Below are 21,175 nucleotides of genomic sequence, written 5' to 3'. Positions count from 1 at the left end.
GCTATAGCCTAGAGCCCCGCAAATTTATATGAATTGTGTTAATTAAGCTGATTTTGATAATAGGCAAATGAATTGCTGCCCTCCATCCCATAGGGCTCTTGGTGTCAGACAAATCGGCTGCTCTAGGGTTAGCTATCTAATTCATTGCTCTGAGTTGCATTTTACTGATAGCCACACACAAAATTAATTATTTGCTACTTAGTGCAGATATGATACCACTCTGAAATAGAGTGGAGAAAGTCCACTGCAGAGCATCTGCTTTGCATGCAGAAGGCCTCAGGTTCAATCTCCAGGATCTCTAAGTAGGACTGGGAAAGATCTCTGCATGAATTTCATGTGAACTCAGGAGGTAGTGAAAATGCATTTGGCCACCACAAACACCACAAACAGAGTGTCAACTGAGCTTATTCCTGGAGTGGGGTCAGGTGTTGTGTGTTAGTTACACAGAGACTTGATTACGGCGGTGCTCTTTCCTTTCCACCGCCTTGGAAGTATTTGGAAAGTATTTGGAAACTTCCAAGTGATCCAGAATGCAGCAGCAAAGAGAGCTGGTTCTTAGGAGCATGCAAACCCCTTGCTCCAACAGCTACTGGCTTTGAGTTTGTTTTTGGACACAATTCAAGGTTTTTGACCTTTTTAAGCAACTTAGGTTCAGGATATCTAAAGGTCCCATTTCATTCCAAATGATCCTGTCTTATTATAAAGATTTGTAGGCGAGGCACTTCTTTCTTCCTGCCGCCTCAGTTGTTTTCTCTGTGATTATACTATGGTTGTGGAACTCCCTACCTAGGGAGGCTCATGTTTTCCGTCCAAAGGTCTTTTGGCACCTATTTAAGATACTCCTTTTTTGGCAGGCTTTTAGCTTGTTTGAGCTGAAAGGCTTTTTACTAATCCTATGATTATATTTGTATCTGCTGTGAGCTGTCTTTTAGTCTGGAATTTTATTATTAGTGCTAGATATAGAAGTTTGCTTTGTAAGTGTTGAACACCATTTTAAGGAACCTTGAGCTGGTGTAAACAAAATAGATGTAAAGGCAGGGTTTTTAATTGATCTATGAAAATAATTAATGTCATTCCTTCTTCAAGTCCGTTCTCTGCTTCTACCTTGCTCACAAGGCCCCCATCTCCCTTGTATGTCACTGCTGCAATTTAATTGTCTCTATGACGACTGCCTGTGTTACACCCAAACAGGTGATGCAAGCAATATTAATCATGCTCTGAGGCCTCCACAGGAGACTGAAGGCTGAGATTAAGATCTTAGGTATTATACTGGTCATATATTTCTAAACTTCAATTAAAACTAGTCAGTTTTAGCCTTTGTAATCCTCCCTTGAGAGACTTTCCCAGAGCAATCTCCATTGAAGATTTAAAGCCTAAGGGGTAGGCAAGCCTTGGATTAGAGAATATGGTTTTGCGTTTAAGGCATATGACTGCAGCCTGAGATAACTGGCTTTCATCTGTCTCTGTCCCTAACATAGCCATCCTAGGATGATGTAGGTTGAACTGTGCTGATGCATTTTTCCACAATATTTCCTTTTTCTCTTTCCACCCCACCTCTCTGTTGTTAAATGATTCCACACTAGATCTAAAATGTTTTTAAAAGGCACTTGTGTTCACAGCCCAATTAAAATTAATGGCAAACCGTAGGTAACTGACAGCTCTGAAAAAGCAAAGCTGAAATGTTGCAAGCCAGAAACTCATTCATTATCATGTGGAAAGTTTAGGAGGTATAATCTTCATGCTGGGGGAGGGTGCATTGAGTGATATTGATAATTCAGATTCCTGTAGAAATGTTCTGAACACGAATTATTTGGTTCCCATATATTTTGCATATTCCAAAAGCACCCACGAGGAAACCCATGGTGCCAGATTTGGAGCGTGTTGAATTTAGTCAGGTAAATAAGGATTAGGGATAGAAATTTGATTTGGGTAAAAAGTACTACTGGACGTATGCCTCGGTTTTGCCTGCTTTAATAAAAGGCATGTAGAGTTAAGTGTCAGGCCTCTAATTGCAGAGTGGAGTACAATAGGTAAAAATTGAGCTTTTGTGAATTCTTTTTAAAAGTGAACTAGGTACAGGCCTTGGCAGGGGGTAAATAAAAAGGTATAATTATTTTTCAGTTTCCCCATATTTTCGATCATTGAGGTAGAGCACGGCTTGGCACCTGATCTGCTTTTCTGGTCTCCCCAAAATTAATATCATCACCACTTATGCTCAGGGTCTCAGCAAGGACAAATAAGCATTTTCTACTTCCAAACACAAACCTTTTCCTTATGTCTGATGTGAGGACAACATCATATAAAATGCTAGTAGCATTAAGATAAATTCAACAGCTTAAATGAGTTTTGATTGATAGAACAATGGTTTACTGAATGGTTTAGTTCATGCAAAATATGCAGGGATGTATGGTGTGCAAAATGAACCACGGAAAGAGAAGAAGGGAAGTCATTGATTTAAGGTTGTTTAAATGAATATTTTGAAATGTAAATTAGAAAATTTAAGAAAAATTATATAAAATAAAATGCATTTCATTTAGCAGTTCCTGTCAGTGGTGACTGGTGACTCATCAAGGTGGCTGGCAGGTTTGATCCCCTCCCAACTCTATACCTAAGTATTTCCCACTATAGCTACAAGCTGTGTCTCTTCACTTGTACAAGAGGAAGTCAAGAGGCATACAGTGGTGCCCCGCAAGACGAACGCCTCGCGAGACGAAAAACTCACAAGACGAAAGGTTTTTTCGTTTTCGAGTTGCTTCGCAAGACGAATTTCCCTATGGGCTTGCTTCGCAAAACGAAGCTTGCCCCCGCACCCCGGACCCCTTTTGAACCAAGGGGCGGCAACGGGGAGAAGCGATCTTCTCCCCTCCTCCCCTTGCTTCAAAAGAGGGGACAGAGGGGAAGGCGTGCGCGCGCCTTCCCCTCTGTTCCCGGACCCCTTTTGAACCAAGGGGCGGCAATGGGGAGAAGCAATCTTCTCCCCTTCGCCCCTTGCTTCAAAAGAGGGGACAGAGGGGAAGGCGTCCGCGCCTTCCCCTCTCTCCCCGGACCCCCTTTGAACCAAGGGGCGGCAACGGGGAGAAGCGATTCTCCCCACTGCCCCTTCCCTTGCTTTAAATCAGGTCCCCTCTGTCCCTGGATGGTCTCCATAGGAACACATTGATTGATTTTCAATGCATTCCTATGGTAAACCGTGCTTCGCAAGACGAAAAACTCGCAAGAAGAAAAAACTTGCGGAACGGATTAATTTCGTCTTGCAAGGCACCACTGTACTTAGGAGCACCAAAAAAGATTGGAAGCAAATCTGCCCTGGAGATCCCTGTCTCTGGAGTTGGTGGGGAGGGAGGCTTTTTCTCCTCTCAGAAGTGATCCAGAATTCACTGAGAGTTATTGAGAACAAGGCAACTGCTCCTTGCATTGCCTTACTGCCATTGCCCATGCTGGATGGGACCCCAAAGTGAGTTGGGGTTTGACAACATCTGGTGGGCACCGGGTTGAGGGGAACACTGTGCTAGAATGTGAAACAATATTGGAGATGGGTTTTATAGAGAGGTGGTTGGCCTCACAAACCTGACTATTAAAAAAATGAACATTACAGGAGGCTGATAATTTGGAACAACAATCTCTGAATGTTGTTTTTTCAGCTGCTATGCTAAAATTGTGTAGACATGAGCCAGTGGACGTGACAGAGTTGGTGCTGTGCAGTCAAGTGATATGCTGGGGTCAGAAAGTGAAAACCATACAAATCTGTGCAAACTCTGACTTTTCTCTGGCAGCTGAACAACAAAGCGGCTGTGCTCTCGGAAACTGGAGTTTGTCACTGGCAGAAGTAGCCATAACGTATGTGCTGCTGAGTTTGTATTCCCAGTTTACTCTGTTGTTGGCTTCCATGCTAACTTCTTCATTCGCGTTTCCTCAGTGACTCTTTCCAGGCTTACCCTTTTTTTTTCTTCCTGTGTTCTTCATACTGAGGATAAAGTTAATCCTTACACTGATTTGACCAGATGTGCTGTAACTCCCATTATAGTTTTAAGCAAAAGGGTCCTTTTTCCTCCCTGCTGTTTAAACATAACATAATCCAAGGTGTTTAACTGTCATGGTGACACAATGATTATCTAAAACACTATACAGTGCACAATTTGCATCAGAACAGGCTGTCCTAATTTGATCTAGGGGTCTTGTCTGCATCTTGTCTGTGATGGTTTGACTAAGCTCCTGATACAGTGATGGAGAACTTGAAGTGAGTGGAAAATAATATATTTAAACCAGCATGATGAATACAGTATGAAAATAGGTGATGATGATGATTTTGCTGCAGTCTTTTCCAGGACTTGGTGTTGGCATTGGCTGTACTATTAATGTCAAAGATGTTCAGTAGCAGATGGATCCTTTGTGTATCCTTAAACTGAAAGCAGTAATAAGGATGAGGACATCCACTGCTTTATTTTTAGCCAGCTAATACAAAGTGTAAGCATTCTCTTGTGCTTGAAATCAGTAGCAACTAGCTCTGTGATGTGTCCACTACCATTGAGATGTGACTCTAGAAGACCTCAATTCATCTCTTCCCCAACAGAATTTATTTATTTTAAAATATGTATATGCTGCATTTTCCAGTAATGAACTCTCTCAGGCTGATTTAATGTGGTCAAAATAAAACACATAACAATAATACAAAATAGGAACCATGCAGCATAATTTCAACAAAATACCCTCCCCTACACAAAATGAGCCAGCAGTAGTACAGCATCCAAGCAAACCCCAAATCTAAATACAGTTCCCCTTGATTTCTCCATTACATTGCATAGCACATAAATAAACGCTACTCATGTACAAATTATTCATGAAACAAATAAAGTTTCCAAAGCTTTCTAAAGGACTGTTGTGTAGTAGCTTCCTGATGGTCAGTAGGAATGAAATCTGGCGCTGTGGGGCCACCACAGAGAAGACAGTCTGTTTCACACTCACCAATCTAGGTGGTAGGAGTTGAGGAGAGCCTCTCTTGTTGAATGTTAAGATATAGTCAGGTTGCTAATAGATGCAGGCAGTCCTTCAAACCATTCAAAGCTTTTAAGATTGAAACCAGCATTTTTAAATTGGCTCAGAAACACACTGACAACCAGTGCAGCAGATATTATGAGGAAGTTGCATGATCTGACTGCCTTTCCCCCTCTGGCAGCCACATTTTCAAACAGCTGAAGTCTCCAAGCTTTCTTTAAAGGCAAAGCCATGTAGAACGGTTGCAGTAGCCAAGCCTAGATGTGACCAGAGCATGGATTATTCTTGCTAGGTCTTCTCAATTAAGTTGGTTCACCAGCTGAAACTTAAATCACACACCTAGTCACCCCCAGTACCTGAACCTCCTTGGCTGTTTGCTCCTGAGATGCTTCTCTTTGCCTTGGCCACCTCCTCACATTTGTGTTGGAGAGCTCAGCTCTTGCCTTGACACAGTGTGTTTTTCACATGCGTTGGCTGTACTGTATAGCTTTTCTAGCTCATTGTTAGAATCATCTGTACAAATGCATTTTCTGAGCATCCAGGGTACTAGTGGAAGATCCAGAAATAATGACTGGAAGATTTAAAAATGTGGTATCCATGAGTGCCATTCAGTATTCTTGCACCAACCAAGCATCCTTTAAGAAAGGATACCAGGCACTTCATTGAACTCTTGAGCTCAGAAATGGCCTAAGCAAAACTGAAGGAGGCTGTTTATCAATGGCACACCAATAGTACATGGGAATAAAACTATTCATGTAGTCTGTTTCTGAAACTGCATGCGCAATAATAACCATGTTGACGTTGGAAAGAGGTTGTGTGCAGTGTATAGGGGTCTAGAAGTCAGATTCTGTGAGACAGCCATTTTCATGATTTTGGTTTTTCAAAAGTAGACTTAGATGCAAGCTTTAGAGCAGCTACCCTTACATTATGTTATTTGTGTATAAGCTTGACATTTGAAAAGCATTCGCAATAAAATCTGAATTCTAAGACCTTTGTGACAAAAGAGCTTTCATGAAGCATTTATTAGTTATATTTGAAATTGACATTTGGTAGCAGGCATCTAGAAATACTTGGAAAAGATCTTGGGAGTTTTTTGTTTAAAAAATTAGATGTTAGGAGCATAGAAAAGGTGAATTGCTTTCACAAAAGAGTTGTGCTTATTTCAGTTGTCTTAATAACAAAACATTATTCTTTTATACTTCCTAATCTTATGTTGATCATGGTGCTATACAAGACTATATTGATGCTAATATACCTATTACTTCATTCCAAAACTACAGCCTACTCAGATATGGATTTGCAATGTGGGCTGAAGGTTTTCTTTCTACAAAGGTTTCAACATTCCAGGGTTAGGACAAATCCTTTGTTCAGATCCACTGAATCCACTCCTTGAGATCCACCAGTTTGAAAATTTCTTCCATTGACTGCAACCGTGTGGTCTGTCTGCTCTCAGGGAGAATTTCCAGACACCTCAACATGTAAGCTCTTTTTCAGCCAGCAAACTGAAATTTACCCATCCTGTGTGTATCTGAGATAACGTTAATATAATTTAAAGATTTAGCTCCCTTTTTTTGTTTAGTATTTGATACTTAAACTGTGCATGTCTTTGAAAAACACAAAAAATAACTTTGTTTAAAATAGTGGTTTTATTTTTACTAAATTGCAGAAGTCGCTTTTGTTTAGTGTCTCCAAGTTCATGTTTCAAATACAGTGGTACCTCTAGTTATGAACTTAATTTCTTCCGGAGGTCCCTTCTGAACCTGAAACTGTTCTTAACTAGAAGCGTGCTTTCGCTAATGGGGCCTCTTGCTGCTGCTGCACCGCTGGCACACAATTTCCGTTCTCATCCTGGGGCAAAGTTCTCAACTCGAGGTAACTCTTCCAGGTCAGTGATGTTTGTAGCCTGAGGCGTTTGTAACTCGAGGTACCACTGTAACTTGAATTAGAGGCTGTACCCACTAAAAGTAAAGGAGGGTGAGGATGTAATCTCAGAACCTTTGTCTATAACAGGGGTAGGCAACCTAAGGCCCATGGGCTGGATGCAGCCCAACCACCTTCTCAGTCCAGCCCGTGGACGGTCTAGGAATCAGCGTGCTTTACATGGGTAGACTGTGTGCTTTTATTTAAAATGCATCTCTGGGTTATTTGTGGGGCATAGGAATTCATTCATTTCCTCCCCCCAAAAAATATAGTCCGGCCCATCACATGGTCTGAGGGGTGGTAGACTGGCCCACGGCTGAAAAAGGTTGCTGACCCCTGGTCTATAATCTTTGAAAATTCTTGGAGAATAGGTGAGGTCCCTACAGACCGGAGGCAGACAGATGTTGTTGCCCCATCTTCAAAAGGGGGGAAGGAAAAGACCCATGAAACATCTCAACTCTATGATTCTATGCTTCTATGCATCTGATGGAAATGGACTGCAGTGCATTTTTGCTGCAACACTTCTATGGCTCTGAAACTTCAGAGAGGGGAGGAGCCAAAAGGATCGGGTGTATCAGCAGAGCCAGTAAGGTGATCCTTCTTCCCATCTCTTCCTCAGACTGTTGGAATGGCTGCAAGTTTTAGAGGAGGAATAACCCAAGGCAACTAGTCTGTCATTAAAAGTTAAAAATGAACCAAGACAATAGTCTAACCTTTATTTGTCTAAATAAAATGCTAGTAATTTGTGAGTATGGATTAAATGCTCACTCAAGTGTATTGATATGTGGTTTCTTTTTCTTTTCAGTCTTCTAGCACCACTCATATAATTTCTTGACTTCAATTCTTGGATGACTACTGCATTAGGTGCCTTGTGTTGCTCTTAAGAGGTTTTGTACTTCCTGGTAGGAGGTATGAAGCTGATTCTGGGCTTGTGAAAAGATGACTAGGTGGAAGCCCCATATGTATATTTGAAATGTGAGATTCTCAAAACAGCTGTGTGATGAGATCTCACTGTTTGTCAGAGCAGATGGGCAGGAAAAGTCAAAGTAAGCATCTTTATATGTACCTGGTTGAATATCTAATTTATGCTTGATCCTTTTTGACTGAATAGCAGCATTAAAATGCTTTGCCTAAATAAATAAGGTACTATGGGAATTATTTCCTTTATTTTGTTTTACTCATTTCCAGCTAATGCCCATTGGTCTGGCTGCATTTGGAGACTGCAGTACCAGCACTTGATGAATATGCTCAGGTAAAGGGACCCTTGACCATCAGGTCCAGTCGTGGCCGACTCTGGGGTTGCGGCACGCATCTCGCTTTATTGGCTGAGGGAGCCGGCGTACAGCTTCCGGATCATGCGACCAGCATGACTAAGCCGCTTCTGGCCAACCAGAGCAGCACATGAAAACGCCGTTTACCTTCCCGCCGGAGCGGTACCGATTTATCTACTTGCACTTGATGTGCTTTCGAACTGCTAGGTTGGCAGGAGCAGGGACCGAGCAATGGGAGCTCACCCCATTGCGGGGATTTGAACTGCCAACCTTCTGATCAGCAAGTCCTAGGCTCTGTGGTTTAACCCACAGCTCCACCCGCGTCCCTATGAGCACAGGTACATAGGTGCAAAACAGAAACCCACTAATGGACAAAAATGCCATAAAGCTTCCACCAACCTTCCCTCAAACTTCGGGATGCTGTTGATTCTTAAATTCGGACACCTATTGCAGTTTTCAAGATCTTCCAGCTTAATCTGCTACCCTCTTAGTTTTACTTAAGAGGGCTAATTTTTGCTGTACTTTAAGTCCTAGCCCATAGCAGCACTTACCATTATAGAAATCTCAGAATTTGACTGAGATTTTGTTAACACTATTCTATAAAGGTTTGATTCTAGATGAGACATAAGAACTCATTGTAGCTACTTGAACAATTACTTGTTTGTTATTTGTTTACCAACCAGTGTCAGAGGGGAGGTCATTTCATAGGTGGCTTTCAAGAACAGAGACAGTCGTCTCTCAAGTTGCCATATAATAAATTGAAGTACAGCCAGAGAGCCTCCCTGATTATCTTAATTTATAAGCAGCTGGATCAGTATAGGAGGAGGCACTCCATTAAGTATTTGCTTGAATGTAATGCACACCTTTTTTGGCCAAATTAGGTTGTGAAAATTAGGGTGCACATTAGATTTTAGGGCACATTTACATTTGCCAGCAAATACTTTTTTGGTTTCAAGGTTTTGAAAATTGAGGTGTGCATTAGATTCAATGGCGCATTAGATTCATGTAAATACTGTAGATACCAAGTTGTTTCAGGCGTTTTAAACCATCACAAACACCTTGAATTGGGTTCAGATGGCATATAGGCAGCCACTGCAAGACTAGTGTTATATATTCTCAATAACCTGATCTGCTCAATAACTGAGTGACCATATTTTGTACAAGCTGCCATTTCCGGACAGTCTTCAAATGCGTCATTATGCAAGGCATAGTATAGCAATCAGTTATAAATGCCGCATGACTGCTATGAAAAAAGCAGCCCCATATCACCTCATCTGTTGCTCGGTAACATCTAGTAACATCACAATTATGATTACATTTTACTTCATGTTTTAGACATTATGAAGGAAGGGTGAGATGTTGGGTCACTACTTTTGGTGGCTGTCTTACCACTTCCATAAGGTCCAGTTTATTTTGCCCCTGGTCAGTTCATGTCCTCATGAATACTAGTAAGCATTCGTGCTGTCTTGTAGAAATCCTGTTTCAATAATAATAATAATAATAATAATAATAATAATAATAATAATAATAATAATAAAAAATTATTATTTATACCCTGCCCATCTGGCTGGGTTTTCCCAGCCACTCTGGACGGCTTCCAACAAAATATTAAAATACAATAGCCCGTCAAAACATTAAAAGCTCCCCTAAACAGGGCTGCCTTCAGATGTCTTCTAAAAGTCTGGTAGTTGTTTTTCTCTTTGACATCTGGTGCGAGGGTATTCCACAGGGCGGGTGCCACTACTGAGAAGGCCCTCTGCCTGGTTCCCTGTAACTTGACTTCTCGCAGTGAGGGAACCGCCAGAAGGCCCTTGGCGCTGGACCTCAGTGTCCGGGCGGAACAATGGGGGGAGAGACGTTTAGGGCTTTAAAGGTCATAAAGCAACATTTGTTAGTAGCTTAGTAAGCTGCCTTCTACTAAATCAGGCTATTGTCAATCTAGTCTGCTATTGTTTACTTTTGATGGACAGCTGCTCTGCAGGTTCTAAGGCAGAAGTCTTACCCATCATCTGCTACATGTTCCTTTTGAATGGAGATGTTAGGAATCCAGGGCATTCTGCTTTCATAGTATGTGTTGAGTTTGCATTTAATTATGTGTTGTGGGTAGGACACATAAAGCTGCCTTCCACCTTGCTCAGTATGGTCTACACTGACTGGCAGCAGGTCTCCATGGATTGAGACAGAAATTTCTTCCATCCCTACCTTGAGATACTGGGGATAGAATCTGGGACCTCCAGAATGCAAAGCATAAACTATGCCACTGAGCCACACCCCTTCCTTTGGGGTGTTTGCGTGTAATAACATCTGTTGGAACTTTAAGTTGTTTTTGGCTGCTAGTGATAAACTGGTGTAGAGTTTATCTTCTGGTACATTTTTTGAAAGTAAGTATACTTGGCAAACCTCCCCTGAAAAGTCTTTATAGATTAAACAATCTTTTGTAAGCACATGCAGTCATAGCTAACTGGCTAAGATATTCTCTGTACTTAATTACTTTTGGAGGATGGGCACAAGATTTTAAACACTTTTGTTTATTTGAGTTGAGTTAACTCTTGGAAGTTGCTGACTCGTATCCTGAACTCTACCAGCCTAAAATAACAAAGCAGAGAAAGAAACCAATCTGCAGGCAAAGCAGATACTGGCTGCTAAATATACAATGAGTTCTTAAGTGGAAGGGTTTTGGTGGGGGGAATGTGAAAATGTCCAGGAAAGCAAAGAGAGCTAGATGCATGGAATAGGTAAAAGAAAAATAGAGGCTTGTTGAAGGAAAGACCTTCTGCTGAAACTCTGGAGAGCAGCTGCCTGCCTACATAGACAGTACTGAGTCAGATGGGCCACTGGTCTGACTCAGTACAAGGCAACTTCCTTTGTTTCCTGATTTCTGAGTCAGAGAGAGTACTTAAAATGTTCCCGCTCAAGGTTGTCAAGCAGGACTTCATCAAGGCAGTGTTCTTATGTTAAAATTCCCCCTTTCAATGTGAAACATGTGGCCAGCCAAGAAGCTAGAGGTGATCAAACAGTGCAGTTATAATGAATGCCAATGACAAGGCTGGTGGATAGGAAGCAGCAATGGGGGCTCAACACTACGGTACCTGTTGTATGATTTTTGGGAGAGACAAAATCTGACATGCACTGACTTGATCCTGCTCACCAGCACTTTAGCTAGCATGTGTTCATGCATGGTCTCGACGAGTACATCTCCTGTTACTAGCTTGGTATGTATTTGAAGAAACGCCATATAGTCAGTCAATTCCCACATGCCTCTCTTCTCATATTCATTGTCACATACTTGGGCTATTGAAGCAACAATATCTGCTACATTAGTGTTTCATGTTTGCCTAGAGATATTTGTGCTTCATAAAGGAAACACATGAAAAGGAAACATAGAAAAGTATTGTAGGAAGAAAAGGTTTTCTTGCGAATTCTGAGGCGTGTGGTGTTGAGATGCATCTCACAATTTGAGTGCCATGTGACCCCTACTTTAAATCAGGCATCCCCAAACTCGGCCCTCCAGGTGTTTTGGGACTACAACTCCCATCATCCCTGACCACAGTCCTGTTAGCTAGGATTGATGGGAGTTGTAGTCCCAAAACATCTGGAGGGCCAAGTTTGCCTATGCCTGCTTTAAATAAATTTTGCGTAGTACCTCTTTACCCAACAATCCATTGTTAGGGGATGATGGTCATACAGATTCTCCTTTCTCCCTTCCCCACCAGACATTCCTGGTGGAAACTAGACTACTGCAATGTGTTCTATGTAGGGTTGTCTGGAAGCTTTAGCTACTGCAGAACGCAGTGACTTAACTGCTGATGGGGGCAGATAGAATGTGGTACCTGCACTGGTTACCTAGCCAAATTCAAAGTTACTGTTTTGACAGACAAAGCCCTGAACAGCTTGAGCTCAGGATACCTTTACAACTGCCTGAGTCCTTATATCCCAGCTGAGGGATATATCAGTTGTTCCCTGTGCTACAGAGACCCAGCTGGCATTAACTAGAAGTTGGACATTGAGTATTGCCCATTCCATATTGTGAAAAGTTCTTCCACCAGACATTAGGCAGGCACCCTTACTTTTGACTTTGAGACATCTCTTAATACCTTTTTAATGCTGTAGGCCTTAATAGCTGTTTAATTTTTAAGTTTTTGATTAGCTGCTCACTTTAATGATTATTATCTGTATTGTTTTTAATGGTGCTTTATGTGTTAATGTTGCACACTGCCTTGATGTTTTATGATATGGGGTACCGAAAAACTTAGAAATAAATTCCTGACAGCATTTTTCAGCAGCATGGAGCGACACAATATGGGGCCAATTGGTGTAGCAAGCTGGAACACATGGAAGACTAGTGTATGGAGCAGGTACAATCTGGAGTCAGCTACAAGAAGTTTCCATATGGTGGCTGTCAGTCAGCACCAGTCTAGTATGTCTGTTGAAGAACAGGCTCTTTGAGCAATGAACTTCTCCCTTCTGAAGATAGTCCTAATTAGAAATACCAGATTTTCCTCATGGTATCCACTCTTGAAAATGGAGCATTTTAGAGCTGTTTATCTGACCAAACTCTCACCAGCTTCCTTACGAAATGTCTATATTGAGCTGCATCCAAATGATACAGTTTTGGATGGCCACTACAACAAGGTTCCATATACAGACAGACTTCGTTTTTGTGGTCAATCTCAAGTTGAAGACTTCACTCATTATCTGTTAACCTGCCCTTTATATAGACACCCAAGAGATCGCTTTATGAACTTTTTCACACAAGCAAGCAGGTACACCCCAGCAGAAATTATCTGGTTTCTTTTGAATGATGATAGTAGCTTTCTAACACACATGCACTGACTATAAAGAAGGAGAAGGAGGAGGAGTTGTTAAATAAAAGTTTTGTGGTGATTCAGAGATTTAATTTGAAATCAAGCTGGGTATGAGTTTGCTGGTGTCTGGCAACCTCTCTCTTACATCATGGATGTTGGCTCTTATTATGGTTATATGATCTGTACTGTTTTATTGGTACTGTTGCTGTGGGTTTGTCATGGCCTTTGGATAGAACAATGAATTTATATTGATTGATTGATCCTAAGACCTGCTTTTTCACTTTTTTGAATATTTTTCTCCGGTTTTTATTTATTTTTATTTGTCTGCTTACATCCTCCCACTACAAAGAGAGCTCAAAAAGTGGGTTGCGGTAATTAACCATAAAATTGTGTGTTTGTGTGCCTCTGCTTTGCGTGTCACAGAATATAATTTGCAATATAGTTTCCCTACAATATTAGCTGTACCACTGATCAAAGGCATACAGATTTAATTCATTCTCTGTGGACTAGAGTGGCAGTATGTATGTATGTATGTATGTATGTATGTACGGTATGTATGTATGTATGTATGTATGTATTGCTTACATCCATCTTTCGAGGGGAGATTGCATTTTAATCCTCTCTCTTAAACCTTTAAACAGCTTTTTTGACTCTCTAGATTCAGATGTTTTAAGTGTGTGCATTTCAGGTTTTCTTTTCATACATCTTGGTTAATAAAGTTTTCTCTTGGCTGTGTTTTTGGAAGAGGCCCAATACTCACTTGTGCTATAAATAGGTATTTCAGTCTATCCTCAAATCTGCTAACTTTAGCTGCCATGGACTCTCTGAACTATGTCTGAAAGAATGTGCTTCATGGAGAAGTTGCTTACTTGGCATTCTGTTTCTTCACTACAAAAATAAAGCTAATGCCCACATCTGAGCTAGTAACTTTTCACCGTTTGTACAAAAGAAGCAAAGATAAGTTGAGCTTGTTTGGTCATGTCTAAAGTCATTTCTGCAACCATCACTTAAAACAGGGGAGTAGAATCTGCGGCCTTCCAGATGTTACTATAGTTGATCTTAGCCAAAAAGGCTGAGAAGTGATGGCCCTCCAGATGTTGTTGCACTCCAGTACCTATCAGCTTCAGCCTTTATAGCCGGTGGTCAAATATGATGGGAGTAATAGCCCAACAACATCTGAAGGGGGAGTACATTGGCTATGCCTGGCCTAAAGATTGTTGTCAAAAGAGAAAAATGAGTTGAAAATTCCATTTGCTTATTGCAAACACACAACACAACAAATTAAAATATCACCTCTGAGAAAATGTGGAGAATGTGCAAAGCTGTGAACATGCAGATTTATAATCTCTGCATTTACAGTCGTACCTTGGAAGTCGAACGGAATCCATTCCAAAAATCTGTTCAACTTCCAAAACGTTCAAAAACCAAAGCGCAGCAGCCAATCGGAAGACCCATCATACATTCAGCTTCCAAAAATAGTTTGCAAACCGGAACAGTCACTTCCAGGTTTGCGGCATTCGGGAGCCAAAATGTTAAGAGAACTGAGCTGTTCAAAAATCAAGGTACGACTGTATTGGTTTTATACAAGTCCAAGAAATTTCACCCATGGGTTGATATGCTTTATATGAGAGAGTTCTAGCCTTTCCCTTTCCAAGTCTTGTTACATGAGTGTGGCCTTTATTCCTCTTCACTTCTCTGGCTTCAGTGTGTTTTCCCTACTCGGCATCCCCACCGCCCGGTTTCTCTTCCCATTCACTACTCAAACTTCTTTCCCTTTGTGAGCATAGGACAGGCCTGGTTCTGGAGAAACAGGCCAAATTTCACTTCTCCCTAGGTCTATGGTAATGACCACTGATGAATTGGGAGGGCAAGGAGATGGGGGTGGACAATTGTCCCATAAGTTTGTCCATCATAGAGGCCATTTTTGTGAATTGGACTAGGCCTGCTTTTGCAGTTCTGCCAGGCTCTGCTTACCAAAGCAAGGAGTGCAGCTTGGTAGAGATACAGCTAAGTAACTTGTTGCTTCTCCCCACTTCCACCAAAAATGGGGAAAGTAAAGCAGAATGGAAACAATGCATCATGGCTTATCTGTTTTCAAACCCATTTCCTTGCTCAGGTTGAGGGGGAGTGGATTAAGCATTTTTAAAAATGCATCTCCTTCATGGCCCTTTTCCTCCATATGGGGTGGGAGGAGATTCATTTCCCCCCTGCCTTCCTTTTGCGGATCATGGTGGAACCAGGAGAATCCTAGATGTGTTTCATATGTAGTTGTCTCCCTATCGCTTTCCAGGCTACAGTAAACTGACTGAATGCTGGAAAATGACTTTTATATATCAGGCGGGGGTGCAGAGCCTGTGATCTTCTAGGTGTTGTTGGACTACAATTCCCATCATCTGTGACCTGGGGTAGGAGAACAACACCTGGAGAACCCACAGGTTCCTCATCTCCTATACAGATACTCCATTGTCTTGGAAGATGCCTAGATTTGCTGTCATTTGTGCAGGTATATCGGTTCATGTGGAAAGGCAAAAGTCATTATGGATATCCCTCCGCCCTGAAAAGTGTTTGCATTTTTGAAAACGCAAAGCAGCACCTGCAGGGCGTGTGGTGAGTTGCATTTGGTGTCCCTCAGAGGAATAATCCAGGCACTTGCTGCTGAGAGCATGACAGATCCCGGATCATTTACTCTTCTAATTTGCTGGCTGACTACTAAAATAGCTGGCACATCTTTGATTTTTAGAGTACCTCCAGTGACATTGTATGAAAGTAGGTCACTGGTACAGTGTATGGAATTTGTTGTAAAACATTAATGAGGGGGTTGCTTATGGTGGGATTAAGTCTGCAGAAGTAAAGTATACTATCATGAGGCAGTGATGGGAGCATCTGATCTTCTGAACCATTTTGCACTTCTCAGTCGTTCACTTTCTCTGTTTGCCTTCTGCTTTACACAGCATAATAATCCCCTGCAAAAGGTAATCCATAAGTATCTGGAACATTAATCCTCAGACTATCAGTTTCAAAGAAGAAAAATACTTTCTTGAGTCCAGTTATTTAGACGCCTATTGTGGTGATTCAAAATAATATCCAATGGGATCAGAATAATGGGGGGGGGGGATTGAAAGTAAGCGATGAGGAGGCTTCATTCTTTTCCTGAAATTTCTTACCCACGGTAAGAAGTATTTTATATAATTAAGGCAGTGTTCTCTTTGGGGCAGATATCATTGCCCAAAGCAGTGGTTTTCAAACTGTGTTCAGCAATCACTGGGATGGCAGAAAGCACAATAGCAGTTTCTCAGTGAGGAGATCATAGGTGATGGAAAAGTTTCCCCTAAATGTTTTAATAAATAATATAAACTAACAATTCAGTTCCAATAAAGATATTAAACCATTCCAATAATACCATTGATTTTTATATTGTTTGATTAGTGTGACCTCTGTTTAGATCAGTGGCCCAGTGTATCAAGAATCCACCCAAATAAAAGCCTGACTAAATAGATAGTTATGGTGAAAAACAACCAGTGTTTGCGCCAGATGGATTTCCAAAGGGAGGGTATTCCAAAGCCTAGGCTGTTTTACTTCCAGTCTCTTAATAATACATTATGGTTCTGTGTCATCAAAACTCCATTTTACATATCCAAGATACTTATTGTATAAACCCATTAGCAGCTGTTGTTTCCAGGTCAACTCAGAATGCTAGCAATTAGCTATGAAACCTGAGCCCAATACCATAGGCATCATGTTCTGCCATATGGCGTGTACCTATAAGGGAGTCTGTTAAGATCTCAAGGAAGGGCCCTGCTCCTGATGGCATCTGCCACTGAATAAAATATGAGTGAGAGGAGCACAACCTGTTCAGTTATGGCACCATAATCATGAGACTCCCTTCCAAGGGGGACCAACCAGCAGAGGTTTTAAAAAAAAATCTTTGTTTTTGGCTTGTGCTGGTAATACCTACTGTTGGGCCTGAAGGCCACTGAACACAAACTGTAAAGCTTGCCACTATTTTCATTAGTCCTAATCACTGTCATCAGACCTAATCATAAAAGTATTGATCAGCTGTGGACTCAGGATGATGGTTTGTTGTAGCCAGCTTGCATTAACTTCTGATTTTCAAAAAAGTTTACTGTCCTACATAGTGGAAACAAATGCATTTTAATATAAAAGTCTCACCAACTTAAATTGGTATAGGTATATGCAAATAGACTCCATATACATGAAATTGTTTGTGGATTGAGCTAACTTTTTGTAAGTCAATTTGAGTCATTTTTTGGAGTTTATGTTGAAATTCATGGGGAAAACCCTGGTTAGTTGTCAAAGGCTTTACAGCCAGGTTTTTGGTTTTTTTTAGAATTCTGAATATTCCTCCCTAAGCCTGGGAAAAGTTAGTGTGATGAATTCTCTTAAGGGTATCCATCACCATAAACTGTGTGCTTCTATTAATAGTTGCACTGCTTGTGTGGTCTATGTAAAGGGTTCTATGAGTGTGGCACCCTGACTGAATTTTGCCTTTCATTGAGCTCTAAGCAGCAACACTTCAGCAGGTTGGTGCACTCACAATGAATAGCCAGCGTCGCTGTGGATAACATTTGCTCTCCTCCTGTTTCTGAAAAAAGGCTGCCTGCAAACAGTGGCTTTGGCTCAGAAGTGGCAGCTTTTCTTTTGTGCAGACTTGTGTGCTCCCCAGCCTCACTTGCAGAAAGTTCATGGCACTCTTGATATTGAGGACCAAAGATTTTCCAGACACTGCACTGGAATAGAGTGTGACAAGATAGATATTTTTCATAGAAGGCTTAAACCACTACAGTCGTACCTTGGTTGTCAAACAGAATCCATTCTGGAAGTCCGATCGACTTCCAAAAATGTTTGACAACCAAGGCGCGGCTTCCGATTGAGTGCAGGAGCTTCCTGCCCTCAATTGGAAGCTGCAGAAGCCGCATCAGGCATTCGGCTTCCAATGAACGTTTGTAAACCGGAACACTCACTTCTGGGTTTGCGGCGTTCAGGGACCAAAATGTTTGAGTTGCAAGGTGTTTGGAATCCAAAGTATGACTGTATTTTCCCTAAACTTCTGATAGCTGATGAACGCTTCATTTATTTTCTTTTTCCTGATTCAAACATCTTCGCTCTCATCCTGGAAAACGTTTAGTTTTCCTATGTGAATTAGGAAAGTTTTCAGTTTGAATCAGAAAATTTTTTATAATGTCCTAGAGAGTGATCTAATTTAGCATATTTGCTTTACTTCTGTTTAGAGAACAAAGCTAAAAACTTGGAAACTGCCAAGCTTTGCATTCATTGTTGCTAATGAAATTATGAAATAGAAAATTTTATGCAGAAAAATTAAATGAGGGTGGGGGGCCCCACTCCCTGTCATTAGTCACTCTCTTGGGCACATTTCGTTCAAGGAATGGTTATTCTGCTGCTTTCCTTCATCAACTGAATAGAATGATTGAGAAGTATCTTCTGAGGTACTGCAGAAATCCTTTCCCATGCAGCTCAGTCTACCTACATGTAATTGCATTTTCCTCCTGTTTACCCTACCTTCAACCTTATCCCCTTCCACTATTATCTCCCTTTTGTCTGTTTCTACATTTTAAGCTGCTTGAGGCAGGGACCTTCCTTCTTCCTTGCTATACATGGATGACACTATATAAAGGACAGAGGTGGATTTAGTTAAACACAACTGGTTCCTCTGCTCTGGATGCCGAGCCTAAGGGGCACTGCTGCGTGTCGCAACTATGATGTAGTAAATTGAATAGAAAAGAAGGCAAGAGGCACGGGGGGGGGGCACACACCAAATATTGGGCTTCCACAAGGCACCACTGAAATTTGGAAGACACAATTCTACCCATAAGTTTGTTTCTCAGAGCACTCTATCATTGCTTTCTTGGCATGGCACTTGGGAATTACCAGCATAAACAGACTAAAATTACTGATAATTTCCTACTTTCTCAATGTAACTTGCTCTGGCCTGCCTCAGAGTTTCCTAATAGATCTGCATGCACTTCTGCTACCTTTTCTCATCATTGGGAGATGTTCTGTGATTTTTCCGTGATTTCCTCCATCCTGTTCTTTCTAAAGCAGGGATGGAAACTCAGACTTCCATGGGTACCAACCAACCTGTTGCTGGGAGTCTGCTGACCTGGTTGATGGTTGGCTTGCTCTGTTTTTTGGGGGGACGGGGTAGGATGTCTTTCCTCCTGCATTGATGTTCTGCTATTCTGTTATTTTAATCATTCTGTGGTTTTATATTTTATGAATTGAGTGCAAACATAGCAGCCTGGGACAGCCCCTAAGCTATGCAGTTCCCTCCTCACAGAGGCATGGCGTTTTCATTGTATAGCTTTTATCATGTGCTGAAGATGCACCTCTTTATCTTGGCCTTTGACATCAGAGATATATTTTTATTACCCATCCTATTCTTCAGGTTGTAAGTTCCTTTAACTGGTTTTAAACTTGCATTTTATATTGTTGTAACCTACCCTTGGACCTTACAGTCAAGGGTGGATAAGAAGGCCAAGAAATAATAATAGTAAGGCTAATGAGATTTCTCTTCAGCGTATTGGGATGGAAATCTACAGCCTTCTTCATGTGAAATGCTCCTGTTTTTTCCACATCAGCTGACAGTTAACCACTTACCTGGTCACTTGTGGAAAGTTAATTGTTTCTAGGTGTGTGTGTCGATGCATAATTCAGAAGTGTGTGAGTCATAAAGAGGGAAAGGGGTAGTCACATTTGTGGATAGGCTTTAAACATTTTTATCCTACCTTGGGGGGGGGGGGGAGTTGTAGGCAGCTTCCAATCAAATGGAAACATCATAATAGCATTCTTCTTAATGCTATTATTCAGAACAAATGTGGTAAAATTAGTAGTACTTGGAATACAGCAGAAGCAATAAAATCTCAAAATCAGCACTAAAGTCACCTTTGCTATTTATTCAAAGCCTGGGACAGATAGAGCAGATTTAAATTAGCAGGTCTTAAAGTTTCATTTAAAACAGCTTGCTGGGGCTGATAGGAACTGTAGTATAAAACAGCATGAGGGCACCAGGTTGTGGAAGGTTGATCTACAGTCAGAAGTAGTAGTGAAACATGTACAGTGTTGCATAGGAAGTTGGAGAAGTGCTTGAAAAGTATTCTATCCTTCCTATTCATTTCCTTCCACTAACCTGTATTTTTGACACCTCAACTACAACAGCATTCTCAAAAACATGTGCAATGAGCCTTGAGGCATATTTATAGTAATACTGTTAACAGCATTTCACAAGCATAGCTTTTTTCCTCAACTATGAGGTGGGTGACTTGATTTGATCACAGTCAGAACTCCTGTCATGTTCTCCTTTTCCCCTTCCTCTTTCCCAAACAGCCCACTCTTTGTAACGTGGAAGATTGGTCGAGACAAACGATTGCGTGGATGTATAGGTACCTTTTCTGCCATGAACCTGCATTCAGGACTCAGGGAGTACACACTTACTAGGTAAGATTTTGTTTCTTTTCATTTATCTCAGCCACACTCAGCTGATAGGAATTTCTGACCACTTGAAATGCAGTAGGTTTTTTTCTCACACAGTTACTGATTCCATAAGCCTGTTGTCACAAAATCTTGTAACTGGGTTCTGGGTTTTTTTGGGGGGTGGCGTTGTGGCCTAAAATTTTCTGTGGCTTTTGTATAACAGACCCTTATCATAGCACCTTTCTCTGATTTTTTTATTATTATTATTTGAGGAAAGTGTGACACAAAACCTTGTGTGTAAATATAAAGCTTGGATGGACACATTCAACATTCTCAAACAGCAGGTATTCTCACTACTTCTCCAGCAGGTGCTTCCAATCAGCTGCAATTAACTTAATCCTACACATTTCCATGACACCTTATTTTTCAGTGGCATCTTGTTCTTGAGTGGGAAGCTGCTGGACTGGAGAGGTAAGTAGTAATTAACCCTTCACTTCCCTGGCACCTGATGCCACCTGTGAGTCACACCTAGGCTGATACATACTTTTTTATTCTTTTTATAGCAGTGGCCAATAATAGAATTAGTATCTGGACTTCAGTCTCTCATAGATTTTTAGGTGATTTTCTGTTTTCTGAAAGATGGGTATACTGGATCAACGTAAGCTAACTTCTCTGTTCTTACTGTGTGCCTTTTCAATCTTCAGGCAGTGGTCCAGGGACTGGAAATGTATTTTGCCA

General features: G+C 41.2%; 1 protein-coding gene and 1 long non-coding RNA gene across 2 annotated transcripts in view; one reads left to right on the top strand and one right to left on the bottom strand.

The window, feature by feature from the left end:
- The window catches only part of LOC310698359, a 525,075-nt gene that overhangs the window by 331,167 nt on the left and 172,733 nt on the right, over positions 1–21,175 (bottom strand). The window lies entirely within an intron of this gene.
- Positions 1–21,175, top strand: part of AMMECR1 (AMMECR nuclear protein 1) — a 129,527-nt gene that overhangs the window by 57,020 nt on the left and 51,332 nt on the right. Inside the window, exon 3 of the mRNA XM_083485260.1 lies at positions 20,351–20,461. Within this exon, the coding sequence (XP_083341386.1) occupies positions 20,351–20,461 (111 nt within the window). The remainder of the gene's footprint in view (positions 1–20,350; positions 20,462–21,175) is intronic.

This window comes from Podarcis liolepis (assembly GCF_965112155.1).
Source record: "Podarcis liolepis genome assembly, chromosome: Z".
Classification (NCBI taxonomy): domain Eukaryota; kingdom Metazoa; phylum Chordata; class Lepidosauria; order Squamata; family Lacertidae; genus Podarcis; species Podarcis liolepis.
Note: the sequence above shows the minus strand (reverse complement) of the source record. Positions and strands in the feature narration are given on the sequence as shown.